General features: G+C 37.5%; 1 protein-coding gene across 3 annotated transcripts; it reads left to right on the plus strand.

Annotated features, from left to right (window-relative positions):
- Positions 1-10,802: 10,802 nt before the first annotated feature.
- On the plus strand, positions 10,803-24,509 carry LOC143850842 (uncharacterized). Of its 3 annotated transcripts, none has more exons than XM_077360109.1 (13): positions 10,803-10,947; positions 13,239-13,332; positions 13,519-13,627; positions 14,835-14,924; positions 16,917-17,027; positions 17,951-18,136; positions 18,688-18,825; positions 19,500-19,993; positions 20,582-20,681; positions 20,823-20,882; positions 22,680-22,772; positions 22,895-23,014; positions 23,702-24,509. In XM_077360109.1, exons 2-13 carry the CDS (start codon positions 13,259-13,261, stop codon positions 24,014-24,016), a joined length of 1,890 nt encoding a protein of 629 aa, XP_077216224.1. In that variant the 5' UTR covers positions 10,803-10,947; positions 13,239-13,258; the 3' UTR covers positions 24,017-24,509. The 3 variants fall into 3 exon arrangements, with proteins under 3 accessions (XP_077216224.1, XP_077216226.1, XP_077216225.1); XM_077360111.1 differs by having other exon boundaries at positions 19,503-19,993; XM_077360110.1 differs by having other exon boundaries at positions 10,861-11,002.
- The last annotated feature ends 445 nt before the right edge of the window (positions 24,510-24,954 follow it).

Here is a 24,954-nt window from a genome sequence, read left to right on the forward strand (position 1 = left end):
CTCCCAATATAATATAAAATTTCATGGCCTCATGGGATAACGGAGTTATTTTTCAGGAAAAGAGAAGCATAATGAGGTGGAAATGGAAATGTGGAAAAGCGAGTGTCATTGTCATTGCATCATTGATAACTATATATTTGAATCTTATATATGGAAATGATACATCCATTCATACTAATAGTCTAAGATGGAAATGAAATATCCACTCATTTTATTTGTCTTTTCTTGAAGATGACATTACTTTGTGGAAAACAAACAAAAGGACGTGGAAAATGCAAAGAAGAGTATAAATGTTAAAAAGGGGATTAGGTGACTCCATTAAGCATCAAACTTAGAGATGAGACCAAGATCATGTGGGTCACCTCATTATGGTCCCTCAGATCAACGTTCCCAATTAAATATACATGTCCCATGTTTGCATCTACTTGTGGTGGTGCTACTAGACCTGGCAAACGGGTGAGGCGGGCCGACCCGAAAAATTTTATGGGTCACTAAGCTTGGACCCGCACCAGGCCCGTACGGGTCGGGTCGACCTATGGGTCACCCGGATTTTTTACATATTTTTTAAGATTTTTTTATTTGTATAGGGATTTGCTAGCCACCTTCGCCAACTATTTATGTTGACTGTTTGAGAGATTTGTCTTATTGTCCGTGGTGAAAACAACAAAGATTGGTAGGAGTACGTTTTGTGAAAAGGTGGCTACCAATAAATAATAATCACGGACTACTAGGTTTTAAATGAGAAATTAAGAAAAATGGAAGCAGTGTAGAAAAATTACGGGAAAAAAAAACCAAAAGAATGTCTAAAATATAACAATTACGGAAAAAAATACATGGAAATAATACAAGTTACCCAGTTTTGACAGGCCGAGTGGAACCGCGGGTCAATTTCAAATGGGTCACTGATTGGTGACCCACTGACCCGAACCGTAATTTACGGGCGGGCCGGGTGGACCCGCGGGTCCGGGTCACTTTTTGCCAGGTCTAGGCCCCACCAACTGCACCAAACCATTCGGATAGCATTAACCGCCTCTTCCTGTTTTTAATCGCCTTATTCTCCGCCTCTGTTTGGAGTCAGGAGAGGACAAAAACATGAATAAAACGAAACACACGTGTAATCGCAATTAAATTGTTTCAAAAAACTGCCTGTTTTGAAGCTAGAGCTAATGAATAACCGACACGTAATCACCACAGGACGACAAGTATCAGACCGGACAAGAACCGGAAGCAACCGGGCGATTTTTCGGCCACTGATATTGGCACGATCATATTTTACAATTGCACTAAATCATCATGTCTTTTATTATTTAACAACAGTAAGTTTTTATTATTGGGATTCCAAAAGGCTGTCAGAAGCCAATAACAAAATAAAAGACAAGGTGAGTTAATGCAATTATTAAAACAGGGTAGTGTCAATACCAGTTTCCCGGTTTTGGATGTAATTATAAAAATCTAGATCGGTTATTTGATTCGAGCATCTCTTTTATTCTTCTGGAAGCGGAAGAAAAAGAGAACCTAGGTTTTGGTCGTATATAAAAAGGAAAAGAAAATCTTTCCTTTATCTCAGTCCTTTTCTTCTTTTTCCTTCTGTCCTTTCATCTGATTTTTCATGGAACGAGAACCTGATCGAGAGCTTCGAAATGGCGAAATCGAGATTGTTTGCAATTTATGCGGCGATATCGGCTTTCCAACCGCTTTGATTCTCTGCAGAAAATGCGGTTTTAGGCATCAACACACGTAAATCTCTTTCTAACTCTTCTTTCTATCAGTTTGCGATGAATTTCAGGCGAAAAATTAATTTTTCTTTCGCCATCTCCATATCTTTACGTTTTTTGAATGATCGGAAACGAAATCGAACCTGTTTGTAGCTTGTACGGTCCGAAAAGCTTTGTTTCTTGTTCGTAAATGTTTTTTCGAATTATTGGAAACGAAATCGTCTGTTTTTTTAAGTTTTCTTTGTAAAAATTTCCTTTTTATGTTAGTAATCTGTTTGTTCTTCTGTTCGGAAAATTTAGGTATTGTAGCAGGTTGTATCCGAACATAGACATGGAGATCTGGTGTTGCGAGTGGTGTCTACATGAGGAAGAAAAGCAATCGAGCAAAAAGAGAAAAGTTTTCGAGTTCCTGCTCGAGATAGCTCAATCCTTGCCTGAAAAATCTCCGAATGAAGAAAAGCGGATTTCCCGGCGAGAGTACCTATTACCGCCGGAGGAGAAGCGATTCGCAGTAGGTAGCCGAGAGATCGGATCGGAAGCGAGAGATAAGAATTCATTGAAGAAGAACGCACGATTCTTGGAGAAAAACAAAACTTTGGATCGCTGGAGAAATCTAGCGAAGAGCAAGCTCGGATGCCGGAGATACAAGCTTCTAGCCGACGTACTCTGCTGAGATCGCCGGGAACTTCCTCGCCGGGATCTGACAAAATCGCCGTGAAAAGGGAGATGATCTTCACCGGGATCTGACACTACCGGCGGGAAATAAGTAAGGTTATCATTTCCTTTCTTTTGTCTTTTTGCGAAATAATCTAAAAGGGAAATAAAGAAGGAGTGGTTTCTGACATTCTCGATGTTGACTTCATCTGTACGTGTGTGGAGTGTTGCTTTCACAAATTTCGTCGTGATTTCCCGGCGAGCTTGCCGGAATCGTCTCTTGTTTTCCGGCCGATCGCCGGAATTTTATTTTAACGGATTCCTCGGTTATGAATTCTAGCCCTCTAATTTTACGTGAAATATCGAAAATACCAACTTAGGAATAGTGATACCATTTTTCACTTTTTCATCTTTTGAAAAACTATTTTTGTTAGTCGGTAGCATTTTGGATATTTACTGAAGTTCAAAGCCTTTTTTTTTTGTACTATTACTACTAGCGGCTTCTGTTTCAAAACGATCCAGACGAATGTTACATAAGCAGCAACTTCATTCCAGGAATTATTATGAAATTTCCATCATCTTTTCAACTTAACGAATAAAAACCGCCCAAGGAATTGATATTTCCACCCCTATTAACCTCGATAATTTCTTCCGTCTTCAGCTAGGTACCAGATCATTATCTCGTAGACTAAAAACTAGAGGCTATATCGTTGTTCGACACTGTCACAGTGTGAGACCCAAGTGATCTGAATCATTGGAATCCGAAAATCCCAACTGTCCATTTGGGTCGAGGTTCATTTCATCAGCACGATTTTTTTTTGTACCGGATCGAAGTACAGATCATCTGACCATGAACTGCAGTGCACACAGTGCTTACTGCTTGTCATCTGCCCATTTTCTGTGCGAATGTTGCTTTTTTTTTTCTAGCACTGCATGCATCGTGAGTGCCGTGTTTGGTCAGCGAAAATATCAACTCCTCGATCTATAACTAATTGAAACTACATGACTTATATGACTTTGAAGTTTGAACATGCATATAATTTATGAACTAATTATGAAACTTCCAAACACAATCAAATGTAAAAGACTACATACTTACTGATGGGGGCCCATGCTATCCATAATGAGATTGAGAGGAAGTGGGCCCATCCCAAAGAGCTAAGGAGATCGATGTGCGAATCCCAATCACTCACAACAGAAGTCGGATCATTTCCATTCCAATGCATGGCCAACCCTGGCATCGACTTTACTTCATTGCTTGGATTATTTTTAGTGTAATTGTTATGTTTCCTCTTTTTCTATCACCTCTTCTTCTCTCATTATAAAGAGGTGAATGACCACATAAGGGGTCATTCTTGGAGTTTCCTCTTCTCCTCTATTTTACACTAGTGATGCTACAAATTTTTTCCTTGTGATTGAATTTTGACTTTCGATACATTAGCGACTGCATCAGTTTGTATCAGAATGGATTCTTTGCTTGGGTTAAACAAGATGGTTGATAGCGAAGTTTGCATGGATTTACAATGGTTACATAGTATCTTCGAACAATTCAAAGAAGAGTTGTTGAATCTCAAGAATGGGAGGTAGCACTAGCCTTCAAATTATTTTATTTTACTTAGAGCAAAAAATCATAAAGTCGGAGTCACCATCATCACATATTTGGCTGTGTGGAGAATTTTTTTTTCCAATAAAATGTTTTTTCTTGATTTTTTATGATTTTTTTTTCTGGAATTTTTTAACTATTTGGTTCACATCATTCAATTTTCTGAAATTTAAAATTTTCGGAAATTTCATGAACATTATCTTGAGGTAAAATAAAGGGAACACTTGTAAGAGCCCAACAATAAGGAAGCTCCATTGGATCTATGCCACTCACCGCAATAGGGGCTACCCTACCATATGAAAATGATAAAAATACCTTTATCTCATATGAGTGTACAAAATGCCTTGTCTAATAGAAAATGACCAAAATATCCTATCAAAGAAAATTAATCCAAGTATCCTATCTCATAAAAAATGACCAAAGAACCTTTAACACATAAAAATGGCCAAAATACATACAGTCCTTATGAGGTAGGAATGAATGAAAGATGAGGATATTTTAGTCATATTGTATGATACGGAGATACTCTGGTTGGTTATTTTCTATCATAAGAGGTTATTTTGGTCAGATTTTATAAAATATGGGTGTTTTGGGTACTTTGATCATTTTCTATGGGATAGGAGCATTTTGGGTCCATTTCAAAAAAAAAGAGAAGGGGCATTTTGGGTATTCTTAAGAGACAAGTATTTTGGTCATTTTCTACTCGGTATGGATATTCTTGTCATTTTCTAAGAGATGGAAGTATTTTGGTTATATCTAGGGTTTTCTTCACTCCCTCTCTCTCTCTCTTTGCCGTTTGGATATGCGGATTTTAGAATCTTGGATTTCTTTAAAATCCTGGATGGGAGACGAGAGAAAGAAGGAGACCGTCCATCATTTTCTGATTTCTCTCCATTCTTTCCATTGAGAGAGAGAGTAGGAGATCGTTCCATGTTTCCAGGTTTTAAAAATCTCAGGATGGGGGAGAGATTTCTAAAACCTGGATTACTTACTTAAATTTAGGATAATGGATTATAAAATCTAGAATTTTACACCGCTAAAATCCAGGTATCCAAATGGCTCTATGTGTGTGTGTTTGGAAATCAAACAGTGCAAGCTGAGATTTAGTGTTGATTTTACTTGGATAGCTTTTTTCTCAATTGTTGATGCAACTGGAGATGGATGGACGAATTTCAACTAAAATAGAGAATGCAAGTTCAATTTTGGAAAATGTTGATTCAACAATTTTAAAACCTGTCCATAAAAGACAATAAATGTTTGTACCAAACTCCCAATTTTCCCAAATTCCTTGCATGTTGCCAGTTCAACATGTAAGGTTTCCCAGAGGATTTGTATCTTTGTATATGTCTTTTTTTAGGGAAATGTTATCAGCACTACTGTATTTTGATGAGGGCACTCCTCACTTTATTAAAAGTACGGTATGGTCCGAACCATAGGATGATCCAAACCGTCCATTAGATGGGCCACAGCCTAAATAGGTTGTGCCCCAATAATCATTTCCATAGGTTGATCCTAACCCTCCGATCTGAATGTTAAGAGGGTTGATCCTAACCCTTTATAGATCGGAGGGTTGGGATCAACCTATGGAAATGATTTTTGTTGCACAACCTATTTAGGCCGTGGCCCATCTAATGGTCTGTTTGGATCATCCCATACCGTACTTTTAATAAAATGAGAAGTGCCCTCATCAAAATACAGTAGTGCTGATAAGCTAACTGTCAATTCCCAATTAAACTTATGGATTCTACATTTATATTCATTAAATGGTTAGCTACCAGTCTCAACCAACAGTTAAAAAGGCATTTTCGAACCCAAAACTAAGCACCCAGCATTTTCCTAACATGAATTTGATCCTTTCTAGTGGCCACATATATGCACGAATCCTTGCAGATAAAATATAGATGTTTGCAGTAAATAGCAGAGTGCTGTCCAATATAATGATGAATTGGTTGAATCTTCAATATGCCTCAACCTATCAACTGTCCACAAATTATTTCTTTGCCTGCCTTATTGAATCAAATAATTTGAGAGGATCGTTCTATGAATATTGCAGAAATCTTGATTTTGTAGATGCTTGATCGTTACATTAATCCATCTCTATTGCCCGATAGCACTATAACAATGGCCGCAAGACTGAACAAATAAAGAACAAAAGACATGTGGTGTGGGCGACCATTTTCCCAGTCAATGAGGCTGTCTTATTGTAGCGTACATATGTTATTTTGAGTAATTTTTCAGATATTACTAAGATAGGTATTTTCCGCTTCGTCACGCTTACAATCCAAAATAATTTCGGACATTAGGATAAGGATTCAATGGACACGTTTTGAATTTAGTTGATGTGCCCATATCTTGGTTGGCTATTAACGTTCGGGTTCTTTAGATCCATCAAACACGGGCCTTCACTTTGTCCTCTGTGACAAACTCGTACAGAGTGCAGAGACCCTGAGGTCTTACAAGCGTCACACCTCTGTGAAATGTTGTTTGCTATTTGGAGTATTTTTTGAATATTATTAAAATACCCCTAATGAATACCCATAAAGACCGAAAATATGTGGGTATTTTCATACATTGATACCTTCAATTCGGGTAGAGGACGTTACATCTAGGGGTGAGCATTATTCGATTAAAACCGAATAATCGGAACCGAATTGGTCGGTTCGGTTTGGTTTCGGTTTTTTTTTTTTTTGGAAATTCCGTTATTCGGTTTCGGTTTCGGTTTTCTCAACAAAAAAATTCGGTTGACCGAATAACTAAAATTATGGATGAAAACTATTTTTTTCCAAAAAAAAAAAGTGCTATATGTGCACTCCGTAGGATGATCAAAACCATCAATTTGATTGATCACAACTTGATTAGGTTGTGATCAAAAAATCATTTCGATCGGATGATCCAGCCCTCCGATCCAAACCGAGATTTTGATTTTTTCTCTCTTTTTCTCCCACAATTCGGTTATTCGGTTTGGTTTCGGTTCGGTTTCAAAATAATTTCAGTTCGGTTTTGGTTACCGAAATTATTTCGATTACCAAATTTCTGTCTGTTCAGTTCGGTTTAAACCGAATAACCACCCCAAGTTACATCAGATTTTATGTGGCTAAGTATGGATTACATCCAAAATAATTTTAGACCTTAGGATATGGACATGTTTCGAATCTAGTTAGATGTGTCCAAATCCAATCTATTAAAATTTAGATTATTTATATCAATCCTTGTCTAGGTTCATTGGACACGGGCCTTCATTATTTAATACCAACTTATCGTGAAAAGTCAAGGAGCTTAAGATGAAGAATTTGTTGATGAAAATGCCCAATAAGAAAATGATTTGAAGATGCCAGAGGTAGGGATCTTGGGACTCAGACTCACGGCAATGCTGAGAAGGTTATTTGGCACCCTGCTACCACGAAAAGAACTTGGCTACGCAACGTTGCGCAGGAGGTTCCTGAGCAACGCTTTAAAATGAGGGTGTGGCAATATAAATTCCATGGTATTATATTTTTCACACCCCATGTGTTAGAATATGTGGGATCCAACGGTTGGATTGGGTTAAGATCTCACCGTTGGATCATCTTGGAGGTAGATTGCGTAAGTGGCTAAATGAAGCAACTAGATAAATTAGCCAAGTGGATTAGAAAGAGATCAAGCAGATAACGGTGATATTTCCACACCCCTTGTTTCCTCTTTATTTTAGGGAGTTGGGCAAGAATCTCCTACGAAAAGTTGCGCAGCCAAGTTTTGTTCTGCTACCACTCCCTCTTGCCATGTTAACTGTTAAGTAGTGCTAAAAAATCAGTCCCTATTAAAGGCTTCAGAGCCAACGAATATCTCGACCTTGACGTTGTCTCTCTCAAATTGCCTTCGATAAAAAATAGGTGTGGCAACCAAGATGGAGGGTAGAGATAAGAACTACCCTGTGACAAACGAATCCTTCAATCACCAACCCATGTCATAGGATTTTATTGCATTTGCATACCCAATTAATGAACGCATGTTGGTACGATGCCGTGTATACCACCATTACAGGCTCCGTTCGTTTTAAATTTTCTAGGCCATGCCATAACTTTTCAAGGAAAAAATGCATGGTATAAAAACAAGTCAGCCCAAGTTGTTAAACGTTGCAAACCATTTAAATATAGGGTTGGAATTGTCCAATGGAAATAAATTTTGGTACATGGACTATCCATAACGGGACGGATAGATAAATGGCTAGGATCATTTAACAGGTAGCCACTTATTTTTTCGTAGTAAACTGTCAGCTTCAGCTAAAATTCTTCTTTTCGTAGAATTGTTTGAAAGTGAGAAAGAGGGGACTTGAATGGACTTTACTTCTGGAGTTTTCCTAGGGCCGGCCTAGTGGTGCAACTCAGATCCATGCAAAAGCAAAAGATCTCACCTCACATCAGTAAAGTGAAGGGATGTGGATGGGCTTGCAAGGATTTTAGCACCCTCCCCTTAAATGCTAGCTTTTAGATGTGAGATTTACCCGGGTCTCAACAAGTGGCATAAGAGCTGGGATGTCGTAACCCCGGTGTACCTCTGAGGATGGAAAAATTCCTTGGGGAAGATCTCGTAGTTCCCACGTGGATGGGCAAGATTGTCCACGTTGCTTCCGCATGGAGGGGAAGACTGTTGGAGGTTCCACGCAAAAGCAAAAGATCCCACAGTGATAAAGTGAAGGGATGTGGATGGGCTTATAATAATTTGGGCACTCTCCCCTTAGAGGCTAGCTTTTAGGGGCGAGTTCTACCCGGGTCCCAACAACGCTGACCCTAGCCCAACCCGAGGTAGCATTCCTTGAACCCTAATCCCACGCAACCTGAGCCTAGGGTCAAGGAGAGTCAACCCTAACCTAACCCACCTCTATATCTCTCAAGTACAACCCTGCCTATGTAACCCATTTTTTGTCCAAATCGGGTAGGGCTGTGTCAGGTTCCCTGAGTAAAAAAACATTGAAAAATATAGAAAAACGTAACCTTTAGATTTCGAAAATTGGAATAAAATTAGAGGACAGGTCGGGTTGCCTAAGGCCCCAACCCTAACCCAACCCAAAATTAAATTGGGTTGGTTTTTGCCAACCGTAGGTTACCCAACTCGAACCGAACCAAAAATCGGATTGAGCCCTACCCAAGTTGCACCTCCACTAGGCCTATTTCGATTGCAAGAAAACATTTTTGATTTTCTCAATAAATTTTGATCTTGATCAGTTGCTCGTGATTTAATTACGTCTTGGCAAGACGGTTACTGAGGCCATGATCACTTGGTTACAAGTTTGATTTTTGCTGTGGGTCCTATCCTCTGCCTTCTTTCTTATATCTTACAGAATGAAGGCTTATATACTAGTAGATGTGTGTCAACTGGTGGCGGGTCCATGGAATCTCTTGTTTTGGATTTTAAGAACTGATTGTGAGTCCAAGACTGATTATTGGACTCAAATTTATGTTTAATTTTGAATCCAATCTTTTTTTGATTCATTCTGTTCCTAAAGTCCAAAACCAAAAGCGCCCATGTGATCTACCTCAAGACAAGAGAGATGATCCTTGTCCTATGCAACATGGACTCCCCCATCCGTAAGATCAATGCTTACAAAATCAATGGTTTAGATTTTTTTGGGCTACCATTTAGTGTAAAAACAGTAGTCATAGATATACTAGAGTGAGGTGGCCTGGGAGGAACGAGGGGTGATTACATCACTTCCCTTTTTTTAATGGGACACCTTATTGATCAAAGTTTCACCAATTCAATTATGTACGCGTGAGCTGCAAGAGAGCCACCTGTCTTTGTTCTTTCCAGATTCCTTCCTTTCTTCGCAATGTAATGCATTTAATAGATATGAAGAAATTCAAAAATATAAGATATGTTCAATAGCTAAAGCCAAATTTACATTTATTAGATATTAATGGCTATGAAAGAATTATATTCACCAGTATTCAACAGGTAGGTAAGTCATAGATTAACCCCTCTAATGTATCTACGACTACCCTTTCACAGTACAAGGGGTGGCCCGAGTAAGAAAAGGGGCGAATATATCATTTCCCCATAGCTATTGAGATGCTCAGTTTACATTTTTAAGGTTTTTAAGATTTTAAATAACTTGCTAAGTTCTAGTCATGCCGATTAAAAAAGGGATTTTCTGTTGCATGTGAGAGCAGCCACACATGCTCAGATTTTGTCTTATTCATTTAGCTCATGTGAGGTGTCATGCATCAGGTCAGGTGCGAAAGGCCTCATTCGATGGTGGCAAATCACTAATAAAAAAAAGAGGAATTTTCTAGGGCATTTCTTGGCTGACTTTTGCACCAGGGAACAGCAATCTCAGATGAATTAAATGAATAAGACAAAAACTGCTGAAACTTAAGCCTGTGTGACTGTTCTCTCACTGCAAAAGTCAGCCATGAAATGTCTTCCTGACAAAATTTGTAGCAATTCTCTTTAAAAAAAAGTTTATACCAAGGGATTTGTCAGGGACCATCACAGAAGGCATTTTGCAGACCAACTGTTGCATAAGACTAAGAGAGCAGCCACCTCAGACAAATGAAATGAAAAAGACAAAATCTGCTGAAACATGAGCCTGAAGTGGCTACTCTCTCATGCAACAGCCGAAATGCCTCATGGTCCCTAGCAAATCCCCTAAAAACAAAGTTAGTAGTGTCACGATCAAAACAGGTAGTGCGGATATCAGTCCATAAATTAATTAATTAATTATGCAACTCTATTTGGGGGTCTGAACGAATCCAACTGAACACGGCCATAGTCAACTGAGTTTAATAATCGGGTAAGATCCATCGTGCTCTGGGTCCCACTTACCTGTTTTTGAAACCATTGAAATTCCCATTATACCCCCTTCTCTCTCCCTCTCTCGTTTTCATCAACTTTGACAATACATTTCCAGGCATTTCATGCCCTAATTTTCTGAAGATCGTTCTCCGTTTCGAAGCTCTACAAAAATCACAGAAATGGAGTTTTTCGAGTGTCGCGAAGGTAAAAAAGCATCGCTAGGGCACTAATAGACAGAGAGAAAAGGACAGAAAGAGAGGTTTTTTCAGTTCTTTGTGTTTTGGAAGTACTGTCAGATTCTTTTGTCTATTATTTTTCTATTTTTTTGAATTCTCGATTCATGTAGCTAAGGTAGCATGTTTTTCTTCTTTTTTCGTTTTCTTTCTTTTGTTTTTTTTTCAGAATCTCGAGTCATTGATTCAGTGACTGTTTGTTGTAGCTAAATTTGGCCTCTTGCGATTTGAGTAAGGATATTTCAAAAAAATTTGCGGATTTTTCGGTTTTATGACCTTTATAGACAAGAGATCTGGCCTTATTTTGTTGTTTGTTTGAATGTTTGAGATTTGAATTTTGGATTAGGTAGCTTTGAAATTGATTTTCTTATGCACGATCGTTTTGGACGTTTTTCTTGAGGTAGACTCTTCATTCTCTCTGCAAAACTGAGACTTACGTATGCAGAATCTGTTTTTGAAGGTATTTGAAGTCAGGATCTTTTTGATCTCCTGATTTGAATTGCTTTGATGTTGATTTTTCTCTTTTTTTCTGCCTCTGATTTTGTACGGATCAATGTTTGAGTTCGATTCTTCATTCTCTTGATAAAAGAAGCCTTTTTCTATGTATTTCTCGTCAGATTTCGATCTTTTAGTAGCAGTAGCTTCAAAGTCGTTTTTTCTACCTTTTTTCCCCTCTTCGAACCTCCTCTACACGGAGCAATAAAAGAGATTTTGAATGCAGGATCTATTTATAAGGTATTTGAGATCAGCTTTTTCCCATTTCTAGGTTGAAATAGGCAAATAGCTGCGAAGTAGGTTCTTTTTTCCCTTTTTGTCTGCCTTTTGATATTGTACGGAGGAATGCTTTCAGCCTGTTTTTTGAGGTCGATTTTTCATTCGCTTTCCAAACAGAAACGAATATGCAGAAACTCTTTATTTTTAAGTTTTTTTTTTGTCAGATTTTCGAACTTTCAGTTGTGGTTATGGAGTTGATTGTCTCCTCTTTCCTACCTTCTGGTTTGGCAAGGGATGGAAGGAGGGAAAGAACTTTTTTTTTGTTTTTTAAATGTTTGTTTTAACAGTGTATTTTCGGATTTTTTTCATCTTGCAACAGAAGTAGCTTTGGAGCTGATTTTCCCCTTCAGCTAGGAACTTTTTTTTTTTTTTTTTTGGTCCTAAGGAGCACAAACGAAAGGTTTGATTTTTTCTTGCTGTCTGGTCATATTTCGGAGGCTTTCAACTTGTAAAAATTAGGTAACATTTTATTTACTTTTACATCCATGGGAGACACGTTTGTGAAAAAGGGTACTTTTTCTTAAAAATGGAGAATTGCATTTTCTTCATCCCATTTATAAAAGTTGTGGGTAATTTTGCTTTTGTAAGAAAGTATAGTTTTGGATTTTGGCAGAGGTGAGGCCCTTTCAGACCTGTATTTCCTCATTTTCTTACCTAGTGATCTTTGGCATTGAAGTTAGCATAGCTTTGTGAGCCTCCCTTTTTGTCCCCTTTCAAGTTTCAATCTCTAATATCTTCCCTTTTTACCTCTCCCTAATTTAATTAGAAGCTCATGTCTCTTCGGCATATCCTTTCAACATTTTAGGATTTTGATGGTAAGTATGCTATCTGTTTCAAATCCAACATCCTATGTGGTGAACCCCACATTTTGTTTTCATACACTTTTCATGAATTTTTATCCTCCTTTTATTTACTCTTCTTTCTTAGAAGGCAGACTATGGGCTATAGTTCAAGCTTTTGGTTTCTGATGACTCTTTTGTCTTATTTTCAAATGTTGGGATTTGTCGCTTGTTTTTAAAATTGAAAATGATTATTTGTGGAATTGATAAATGGTATAACCTCAGCATCGTTTGATGCTGATGTGGGAAATGAAAATGACTGGTAGCTGTGCATTCGTGACTTTGTTTGGATTATTGCTCACAAGCGTTACAGTGTTTTTTCTGGGTATCCATCTCATCGTGTCTTGTCTTTAAAGTACCATGGATTTTCCCTGATTGGTGTCTCATCTTTTCCGTAATTGATGTGCTTTGGGTAGAACGAAGGCAAGTGTTCCATGTGAACAAATGTTTGGGAGAGAAACTTGCAGTTTATTCTGTATTTCCCGAGGGCTGATAACTGGATTTTGTTACATATTTCATTCTTTCTATAAAAATCTGGAGTATTTTGCCAATCTGATGAAAGTGAAGGAGATTGCTATTTTCTGATATGCTTAATTATCTTAGTAGTGGGTAGTCGAGCTTATATGTTTCTGTTATTTTCAAACACCAGAATAATTCAGCAATTCTTGGATGATTTGCATAAGCGGTTCATTCCATGATTATGTAACGTGTGACTCACCTGCCATGCAGTTCTCAATGAACTTGTAAGTATTCCATTCTTGCTATTGTTCAGGCTAGCTTCTCTGTTGCACTGCTATTATTTCTATCCTGTTCACTTCTTTTAGAACAATTCTGCTGCTAGATCTATTTCAGTTCACTTTTCTGTTTGGGCCATTCTCTGGACTTTGGACAAATTTTCTTTAACTTATATAGATATTTTTTTTCTGCAGAATCGGTTCACTCCCAAAATGTTTACAGACCTCGGAGAAACTTTGTAATCAAGAAATTCAGTCCACCATTTGGGAGGAAAATGGGAGTGACCACTCCTTCAAGTCAGAGGTCAGTATTGGACGGATTATTTTTGCAGTTTTTTTATTTTTTCAATCATCTCAGAGAAAAATATTCATGTTTAGAAAGCTGGGCATGAAGAGCAATGCTAAAAAACTTGCCTATTGATTTGGATCCCAGCCGGCTTTGCCCAGTTTTCCTGTCTCTTACCATCCCCAAACTCTTATCTTATAAATGTTGGTGGAGTCAATGATCAATTCATATTTCCTGCCTAACATTGATGATTTTTTCATTAACTTGGCTGAGTTGAGTTTGAAAGCGGAAAGACCACGCTTGAAACCAAGTTTGAGTTTTGGATTACAGATGAAGAGTTGAGGACTAATTGTAGGCACTGATTTAAACACTCGGACTAATTGGTGGTGTATCGTATACCTGATTACTCTGTTTGTTAGTTTTATTTTTTTCCACCTTTGATAATTTTGATACCTGCTAAGGATTTGCATATGTTGTATCTACTATTATTTTAGGTTGCCAGTTAATTTGTCTAATCATCATATAAGAGTTTGTTTCTGATCAGCTGTGACAAAGTTGGATGTGTTTGTCGTACATCAGTACATCACCACCATATATCTGACTGTATGGTCAGAGGATCCTCATTGTTCCGACTGTATGGTCAGAGGATCCTGATTGTTCATATGACTGAGCCTATTATAGTTGCATGATAGTAAATTAAAACACTGTTCAAATGTTTGTAACTGTTTAATTGGTGGACTTTTCCCCATTAAATGTGGACTGTTGACCATGTTTTCTTTTAACCAACCAGTTGAGCATCACTATCACCTGGTCAATATTGCTTGATCAGTGCGATTTTTTGTACCATGGCCCATCTATGGTACGCCCATCCGCAGTAGGCCCATCCTATGTATGGTCATGACACCCCAACAATGTAGCCACGTGTATATTAGAGCATAATGGACTGATCTCGGTTTCTTATGGCTGACAATGACATGCTTATCATTTAACGCTAATTGTTCTTCTGATACTACGTTATCAAGATTGATAAATATGACATCTATGCTATATATTTTAAATAGTCATTTTCTTGAGTCTCACTTTTTTTTTGACAGTTGGAACTTTTCAAGTGTGTCAATTGGATGCTAAAACTTCTGTTACAATGATTAACTTGCTTTAATTATGGTATGACCAGTATTTTATAACTTCTGTGGCTTTTTAATTTATTCTTCCTTCCACTGTTCAGGCGATCCATTCTAGTGGAGAAGTTGGAAGGCTTGGAACATGTGATAAAAGCAACAGCATTTGTCCTTATAGATTCCAGCTTGAGCAGGATGTGAGTTTATCTTGGTTAGAGGCATTAAGGGGTCATGGCTGTATCTTTGTGCTGTTTTATCTTCTTAAACCAAATAAGATTATCTTTCACCAGCATAACAGTAATCCATTATTTTGTTATTGTAAAAACTTCATTTTTCATTCCTTTGTAATTTTGAATTGCAAGACTTACATGTAGTGTTGCACTGTCCCAATGATACATTTTGAAAAGTTTTTAATCATATAAAAGAGAAAGAGGATAGAAGAGAGTTGTGCTTGTGATTAAATTTACTTGCTCCCTCAGTTCGTCATGTTTGTGAACTCCAAATCTTTAATTACCAGGCTTGCGGGTTTTGGGTATTTTTTTTTAAATTTCTCAGGTCGTTGGATTATTGGTTGGATTTTATTTGAAGGAGACTCTCTTGATCCATATGTGATCAAATAGTTCTGTTGATTTTTCTATCCCATTATCCTTCTTTTGCCGAACATTAATAGATTGGATTCCAACTCATTCAGTGATTGTATTATGAAATTTCAGTTTTCTGATTTAGAAATTCCAAAACTGATCAAGTTAAATGTGGTCTTGATGAGTTCATACTATCAGTAATTGGTTCTAGGAGTATTATCTGAAGTGGAAGAGGATGCCGCCAAGCACTTGTGAGATGTTATCCTAAACAAAGGGATTGTGCCATTTTTTATGAGGAATGGGGTTTACGTGATGATGCATTTGACATCCAATTATACACATGTAAAATGACACATGCTATAACAAACAGCATAAGCACCATTTAAATCATCTATGGTGATATGCTGGCTAGAAGTTTGATCGCTGTGCATTACATGAGAATCAGCTCCCGTTCCAATACATAGAATGCTTGTATAGTTTTCCCCTCAATGTTTGGTCTGTCTTTTTTCTGTCATTCTGTTCGCTAAAATGTTGTTCTGGAAGTAACCGATTCATACTTTATTTGAAATTAATCTCTTCCCATTCTTAATGAAGAAAATTGTTGCATTGAAATTTGCATAGAAATGCATCTATTACATATGCTAATCCCCATCAATTGAATAGAGAAGATACAATTCTAGGTTATGATGTCATAAAACTTGTTTATCATCATTGTTATGGCATATACCACAATGAAGCACGTCCTTATAAGAACTCATTAGCACAATTTTAAGTTGTAATGTTATTTTAGGGGTGAAACAATTAACTTGATATTCCAACTGTACATACATGCATATAGCCTAAGAGATGTGACTGACTGCATCAGTTACAAGGCAGTCAACTGAGCCACAGAGGTTAAATTTTGTGGTGCTCGCAAAATTTATTTTGACTCCTGTAAATGGAATTGATAGAAGATACAAGGGCTTCATTCATATTGTTAAATTTTCACTGAAACTGTTACGAAACAACATGTTTCTGGTTCCCTCCCCACCGGAACCAGCCAGAATCGAAGCACAGATCAAAACCAAAATCGTATGTGCATTAGTATCATGCTAAATCAGTATGTGCTGTATAATTATATTTATATGAATTGCATGTGAAATATAGTTTATGTATTATGTACAAATATGAATTACATGTGAAATGTGGTGTGCACTTAATTATCAGCTCATTTCACTAGGTGTTCAATGTTATTAAACCATAATCGATGCTTGTCTTGCTCATGTGATGATTTCAAAGTGTGTATTTGTGCTAATTCTAGCATTTCCAGGAATTTAATCTTAAAATTCTACCATTTGCACATGTTTCCGTAATTTGATAGGATTTCCACTGAAATTTCCAACCGAAACCGCAACGTTTCTGTTTCCGAGGTGACAGAAACCGAAACCGGAATTTATAACCTTGGCTCAGTTGTGACTGGAATGTATCATGCTTCTACTATTTTGACGGGTGTTACAAGCATCCCTTCTGTATTCATTCCTCCCTATTCATAATTATAATTTCAAATGTTCAAACACGTTCTTTAATCAGTCTTTATGCTGTTAGCTAATACAAGTCAAGGTATTACAGGTGGAAATATTGCAACAACAACTACATGAAGAGATGCAGTTGCGTGTGGTCCTTGAAAATGCTGTCGATCATGCTGTAACATTATCCACTTTATCATGCCTCCCACCAGATGTAAGATGTTAATTTTATGGATTCTGTTTTGTTTATAGTTTGAACTACGGAATATGATACTAATGTTATGTTTGGAAATGTCATGAAATTTCTTAAACTTTCTAATGGCACTGAAACAATTCATTGACAAAATGACAAAGTATGCCTAATATTTTATTTATGTCTAAAATCTTGGCTCCACAATTTTACAGTAGCGTCTAGAATCCAATCTTTCTACACATATGGCAGTTCCATACGGACATTGTTCAAAATTTCATGCATGTACTACAAGCATCTTGTTTTCATTAATATGAATACTATTAACACAATATGGTTATGTGCACCTTGCCGTTTCTATAGAATAAAATGGAGAGGTATGGTATAGTTTCCACATTTTTCTGTACGTCACCCTCGACAAATATATTGAGAATTCTAAACGTTGATTTAATCTTATATGAAACATGAAAAAATGCTAAAAGGATGCATTGATCCTATGCATGGAGATGTCTACTGAAACCAAGTGCCCCCAGAATCTTTTGATTGTGTCCAAACCAGGTGTTTTTCTTTCTTAACGGCTTTAGGTCATACCGCAAGTTATGGAAGTCCACAAATTTAAGTCTAGACTTTCCCATGTTAGAGTATAGGAATTGTGGAAGAAGAATTATCTATTTCCCACACACAGTTGTCTTTATTGATAACTGATTTAACTTACATAACTCGTAAATCAATTATTAGAGAAATAATATAAAAAGAAAATACAATATAAATAGTAACACTTCTACCCTACCGTAAATAGTAATTCACATTGCTTATATGGTCAATTTATCACTCTAATTTGGTTGGTCATCTAATCCACTTGGTCACTCCAATTCTATAGGACGGGTGGGACTTTTCTCTTGATTTATCTTTTCGTTGGGAATAACATTACTTCATTCAATTCACAGGCTCAGGAACTCTTGTCTAATATTGCCACCATGGAGGTTACAGTTTCAAAGCTCGAACAACAGATGGTTTCTTTGCATTTTCAGCTTAGTCAAGAAAGGAATGAACGCAGGCTTGTGGAGTACCGCTTGAAACATTCACCTTCTCAGTCCCTGTATCTATGCTCCCCTGATAGTGTGAAACCATCGGTATGCCGTCTTCTCTGTTATATAATTCCTGTTCCACCTACTGGATTTTATGAGTATAATACATGCACCTGCTCTACCGAAAGAAAGCCATGGTGAAGAGTACCTTTAATCTTTATTGTTCTCACTTGTTTTGGTATATGTTTTATCAGCAGGGTTATTCTTACCTTTTCTACATCTCACAATTTTATGTGTTTCTGCATACAAATCATCTGTATTTTCTTCAAATATTATCAAAAGCCTTTGGCATCTGTGGGGTGCTATTCATCTAGTCCCTATTAGTGCTTTTCACCACCATGGGTGGTTTTGTGAGTCCCTATTAGTGCTTTCCATGTTGCCTTACGCATTGGTGCACTTCACATATGTGCTGGCTATCTAGGTTGCCAGAATATTTGAAACTGAGTCATTTTAAGGGACACCAAAAAACATGATAAAACAAGGTAGGGAGGAATTTTGTTGATAGAGCTATTTTTATTGTCTAATGATGCCTTTATTTCTGTCCCGTTTCAATCGTAATCAGAGACTGAACATGACTTTTCACCTGCACTGTTCAGGTCTCATCTTCTTTCAGGGGTTCGAATCATTCCATATCTGAACTGCATCATACATCTGAAGAAGTGTCATGCCAGAAGCGATCAGATCTGCAATGCGAAATTGGCGGTAGCACCTCTAGTGCGTGCTCAACAACAGAGGTATCTGTTAGTTTCCCTTGTGCTAGAAATTTAGTTTAAAAATTAGAGTGATTTTTTTTTTTTGAAACTCTTATCCTTCGATTAAGCCATTGACTGAATGACGGGGGTTGATGTTGGAAATTTCTTGTGCAGAAATCAGTGACTGAATTTTTTTGTTCTAAGTGCTTTTTTTTACCAAGTAAACTTTGGTTTTGAAGATAGGCTTGTATGATGAAATACATGCTTCTAAAGTATAAACACAAGCATAAGAATGGAATCACAATGAATATAGGGTCATCCCCTTGCTTGTGTCATGGCAAGATTTGTGATGGCATGACTGGGTGGGTTTGTCCTTAGTTGCCGTGAGGAAAGGCTTGTCGTTGTACACGAAAATTTCACATAAATTCTTGCCGTATTGTAGAACTACTCCTATATTACTTATCTCTAACTGAGACAACATTTGGACTTGTCATGAATACCTAACGTCATTTGAAAGCAACATTTAATGGTTTGATTTAAGAAAACCTAAATATTGAGTGTTTTCATTTTGGAAAAACCAAGGTTCTAGGGTCCTTAAATTTGCCTCCTTTCTCTACTTATTTTCATCTAAAGTCTAGAGGATGGAAGCTAGTAATTACACTTTTTCTCTGAAAATTTTGAAAAAATATCATCTAATATTTGATACTTTGCATCAGAAGACGTCAGGTTGTGCCACATGCATTGAAGACATGAAAGCATCAAGAGAAGTGTTTCACCATATAGCTATTGGGAAGCTTAATAAAAACATGCTGATTAGGGGCCTCTGGAATAACCCTAATCAGCTATCTGAAGAGATGGTCCGGTGTATGAAAAACATATTTATCTCCCTAGCAGATTCTTCCACAATTTCATCCAAACCATCCACATTGGAGAGCCTCAGCTCTACATCTCCCCCTGGGCATCTTTCCAATTCATCTTTGTGGTCACTATCTGAACCCTCAACGGATGCATCATGGGTTCGGAGCCCGCAAGTTGATTTGCAGTGTAGTAGCGAGGTGTTGGCCTCTGAGAATGTCTTTGATCCCTACAAAGTTCGTGGGAAACTAAGTTGGGCGGACATCGGAAGCTATGGTTTAGCAATTGAGGTTTCTTGGATGTCAGTGGGTAAGAAGCAGCTGGAATATGCTGCAGGGACACTAAGGAGATTCAGGTAAAACTCTGTCCAACCTATCTTTTCTTGGGTGTTTTGGGATGGATTGTCCTTCCACTTCAACTTACATTCGTAAAGTATCTTATAGATTTAATGATTCACGATATTCTTACTAAAGTTGCGGAAATATACACGCACACACACATTTAATAATGGTGTCAGCACACAAAAAATAGGTTCTGACAATGTTCACATCGGATGACATTGGGACACTGGTGATGTGGCATAAAAATCACCATGTGTCCCTTTCTGGAAATACAGTGTGTTTTCCTAGCAAAACTCTATACATATATGGAAAAGACACGTTAAAATTATGTATTGGCAAATGATCCCAGTGGTAGCAAATGAAAAAATGAATATTTAAAAAAAAATCTTGATGGCCATGTTGACACATGTTTATCCCGCAATTATGTGTCTGAACTGGCCTTTTCTGGCAGAGTTGAGTGCCCTTGTTGCATAGCTTTGGCATACTTCATAAAGATGCCCTCTAGAACTTGGCATACTAGCTTCATTATAAATGCATGGTTTCTTTGTACGGGTCTTGGGTTGATTTTGAACTGATATTTTTTTTTCTGTTTTGAGGTACAGATCGCTGGTTGAGCAGTTGGCAAAAGTGAACCCAGCCCACATGAGCAGAAATGAGAAGCTGGCTTTCTGGATCAACTTATATAACGCATTGATCATGCATGTATGTTCTCAAGTCTCATGACTATAGTGTGCTTAGGCAATTCCAAAACAAGACTAGGTTCATTCAAGAAAGGAAGAAAAATCAAATGGGAAAATATGATTGATTTAAATTTAAGTTGTCTGATATCTGAATTCCTTCCAGGCTTACTTGGCATATGGAGTTCCAAGAAGCGAGTTGAAGCTTTTCTCTTTGATGCAGAAGGTTTAGCTTTTAAACACGCACTGCATTTTTTGCTCCTGTTTCACAGTTCTTGGTTTTCTTGAATAGTAGTTTTGATACTCATGCCTTAAATAGTTTGCTTGAAGAAAAGTGCAGTTTCAATTGCATTACCAAACTGAGATACAAGCAGTAATCCCACTTGTTTTTGGTTGAGTGTGCTTTCATTGGAGCATATTTTTTTCTTCTTTCTTTTTTTTTTGCTATGTAATGGAGGGTTCTTTGTACCATATTTATTTCTAAGAAGAAAAACAGAATAAAAGATAAATTAAGAGAAAAAAATGGAATATAAATTAAGGTTTCATTTAAATAGCTGGAGATGCTTGTCTAAGATTTTAACAGAACTGGTGTCCTTGTAACATAGGTGCATCGCATTGTGCATCTGTTGGTGGAGAGATTATTGTTACATGGAAACCAGCCCTGTTTTGGATTTCTTATGCACACCAGTATAACGCATACTCATCCTGGAAGTCAGTCTTTCAGTTGCATATGTGACGTGTTTAAGTCAGTGAAAAACCTATGTAACACCAAACAAAGTCAATGTGGCTAAACTTCCCATGGGTTTAATTTTTCACCGAAACTGACACAAAACAACAAAAATGTTTCCGTTTCTATCCCCACCGAAAAACATTCTGGAACTGAAACGCATACCGAAACCAAAATCGTCAGTGTATTAGTGCTATACTATATTAGTATTTTCTCATAATTATATTTATACAAATTGTAACTATAATCAGTGTTATATATTATTGTTACGCATATCTGATGTTAAAACATTATGGACAGCTGTCTTATGTGATGGTTTGTACTTTGTAGGTGTGTATTTGTGCTTATTCTAGCATTTCCTGAAGTTTTCATCTTAAAATTCTATAATTTATGTATATATATATATATATATATATATATATATAGAGGAATAAGAGTGTGCGGTCGACCGCACCTAAGCTTAGGTGCGGTCGAGGGCCTAAACACATGGGTCCCACACTTTTTGTAGTGATCAAAACCATTCATTTGCAAGGCCCTATCATAGAGAGGGTGTGTACAAAAAGTCAGCTCCATTGGATCATCCTTACCCCTCCAAAAGTGGAGGGCAAAAATGGGCAAATTTGTGGCAAACGGTGTCTGTCCATTTTGCCCTCCACTTTTGGAAGGGTTAGGATGATCCTATGGAGCTGATTTTTTGTACACACCCTATCTATGATGGGGTCTTGCAAATGAATGCTTTGGGCCATCCTAACAATGTGGGCCCACATGAGTTTTTGGCCCTCGACCGTACCTAAGCTTGGTGCGGTCGAGCGCACACTCTTATTCCTCATATATATATATATATATATATATATATATATATATATATATATATATATATATATTTCTGTGATTTTGTTTCTAACTGAAATCGATACATTTCTGCTTCCGTGGGGACTGAAATCAAAACCAAAACCGAAATTTAAAGCCTTGAAACTCCCAAGTGAATTGGCTGCTTAGGAACACAATAATAGGATCAGATTTTTGGCAACTATGATGGACAGCACTTAGCACACTCTGATTAAGTAATTGCTTGGTCGGCTATCTTCTTTCTTATTCCTTTCCTGTGTAAATCATTGTCGTTTTCCTCATTTTGTTAGCATGTGAAAGATTTTTTCTGTGGTTTTTATCCATGCCAGTTTTTGCCTTGTTTCATAAAAGGGAAGCAAAGCAAGAAACATGTTATGAAATGACAATGTTGTATTTTTGCCTTGATTTTGTCTAGTTATGTACTCGCTGTTTGTCTTTTGTTTTCAGGCAGCATACACAGTTGGGGGGCATTCATTCAATGCTGCATCTATCGAATATGCAATCTTGAAGATGAAGCCACCACTCCATCGGCCACAAACTGTATGGGACTTCTATTTTGGCATTATTATCTGACTCACTTCTATATTATTATTTCCTTATATTCTTCTTGGGATCTTTTTAAAACATGATTTTTGTTAATATCTCAAGCCTGCAATTCTCAGGCATTGCTTCTTGCCCTTCACAAGTTGAAGATATCAGAGGAGCAAAAGAAGTTCTCAATTGATGACACTGAACCACTTGCAATGTTTGCTCTTAGCTGTGGAATGTACTCTTCCCCTGCGGTAAAGTTGATGCATGCCTCCACACTTGCATTGCTTTATTTGACTGTTTATTCATTAATGAAGCTAGTTCAAATGATCATCTGGTACTTGACATATCAACTGATATATAATGCAATGCATTTGTGATAAATATTATGCAACTAACGTCAAGCAAATAATTTCTGATAAATTCTTAATCCTCTCTCTCTCTCTCTCTCTCTCTAAATAATTGAATCAAATGCCCTGTAAATAATACTTCTCTTGGATCCCAGCTGCTGATTCTACAAATGAATTTATTTAATTATTGCCTGTTTTGCGAATCGATCGGTGTCGAATCTTACGCAAACTGTAAAAATATAATAGTTTAGCTTATTTTTGTGCTCCCCACCCATCTCTTTTATCAAGACTGTTCTTCATGGATTTGTTCGACTGGCATAGATCGTACCAAAACAAATGGGTGGGAAGGCAAATCCCATTTACACAGTTTAGACATCGGTCGAGTGCCTGCCTTAGTCACTCCAGGGGTTCAACCAGAAAGGTAACTTGAGAACTATTGAACTAAAGAGTAAGACCCCAAACATGTGTGTATCCGTCCCGCTACATCATTGTAAATATATTGACTTCCTCTCAAAATGTAAAATTGATTCATAATCATGTGATTCTTATTTGTATGATAATAGATCTAAAATGCACAGTATCGAATTTTAGGTAAGGATCTACACTCCTGGAAATGTAGAGGAGGAGCTTCAAGAAGCTCAACGTGACTTTGTACGAGCTTCGGTTGGAGTGAGCAGCAAAGGGAAGCTTCTGGTGCCAAAGATGCTACACTGCTTTGCCCGAGGCTTTGTTGATGATGCCAATTTAGCCGTCTGGATCTCCCATTTCCTTCCTCCTCAGCAAGCTGTCTATGTAGAAAAATGCATATCAGAGAGGCGCCAGAGCTTTCTCAGCTCACGTAATTGTGGCATCCTTTCATTTGATTCTCACTTCCGCTACCTTTTACTGCCTGAAATCATCCCATGAAATTCCTCAGTGTACACCATTTCTTCTCTGCAAACCATGTTTCAGTAAACTGGGTTGCATATATGCCTTCTAATTACAGGAAGCATTGTTCAGTTGACATCGGCATCCTTTACTTTTGAAGCCTATCTGTGTGCGCAACTGTTCACAACGGTTCACTAATCGATTGCTAATTACAGAGTTTTGATGCTTCCGAAGAGGGATCAAATGTTAATCCAATGCACAAATCACAAGATTTGTACCTAGAATGAGCTTCTGGGTCATGAGATTTCTGGTAAGCACATTGGAATTCTCGGATCAGGTAATGAGAATGTAGATTAAGATATTCTTGTACCTTCAAGATCGATGTAATTAAAAGTGTTGTTTAGTTGTATTGGTCTTCGCCTTGACGGCCACTTTCCTTGCACCTTGTGGACCTGGCTATCTATTTTGCTGAGGCAAAATTGGTAAACATTTTTGTCGAAGCTATAAGATGTTGACGATTAATTGTACCAAAGGAGTGTGAGTTTCATAATCAGAATAGTCGGCAAAGTGGAGAACTGTATATCCTGATGTTCATTCGTTTGACGAGAAGCTCACCTTCTAGTCTGGTGTCTTCTCATTTTAGAGTCATAGTGGTTATTTTTCTGTATGGAGAATGCAAAGACTTCAGGAATATTCTGCAACGTATAATTTTCAGTTAGGCCATGTTTGGCAGCCATGCCATGGAAATTTTTTCCATGGAATATTGTTTTATCAAGTGATGGGTTGGGAGAGGTGGAGAATTGGGAGTGCATGAGTGAGAAGTGTGTGAAAATTGGCTAAAAAAACAGGGAGAAGAAATGCTCTACTGAAAATAGAGTTTTAGTTTTCCTCATTTTTTAGCCAGTTCTCATCATCTCGTCACTCATGCCCTCAGAATTCTCTCCCTACTCCATCTTTCAACACTTTGGTAAGGTAAG

Source organism: Tasmannia lanceolata, unplaced genomic scaffold (assembly GCF_043159265.1).
Source record: "Tasmannia lanceolata isolate RefF3 unplaced genomic scaffold, GAP_Taslan_0.1 ptg000018l, whole genome shotgun sequence".
Taxonomy (NCBI): domain Eukaryota; kingdom Viridiplantae; phylum Streptophyta; class Magnoliopsida; order Canellales; family Winteraceae; genus Tasmannia; species Tasmannia lanceolata.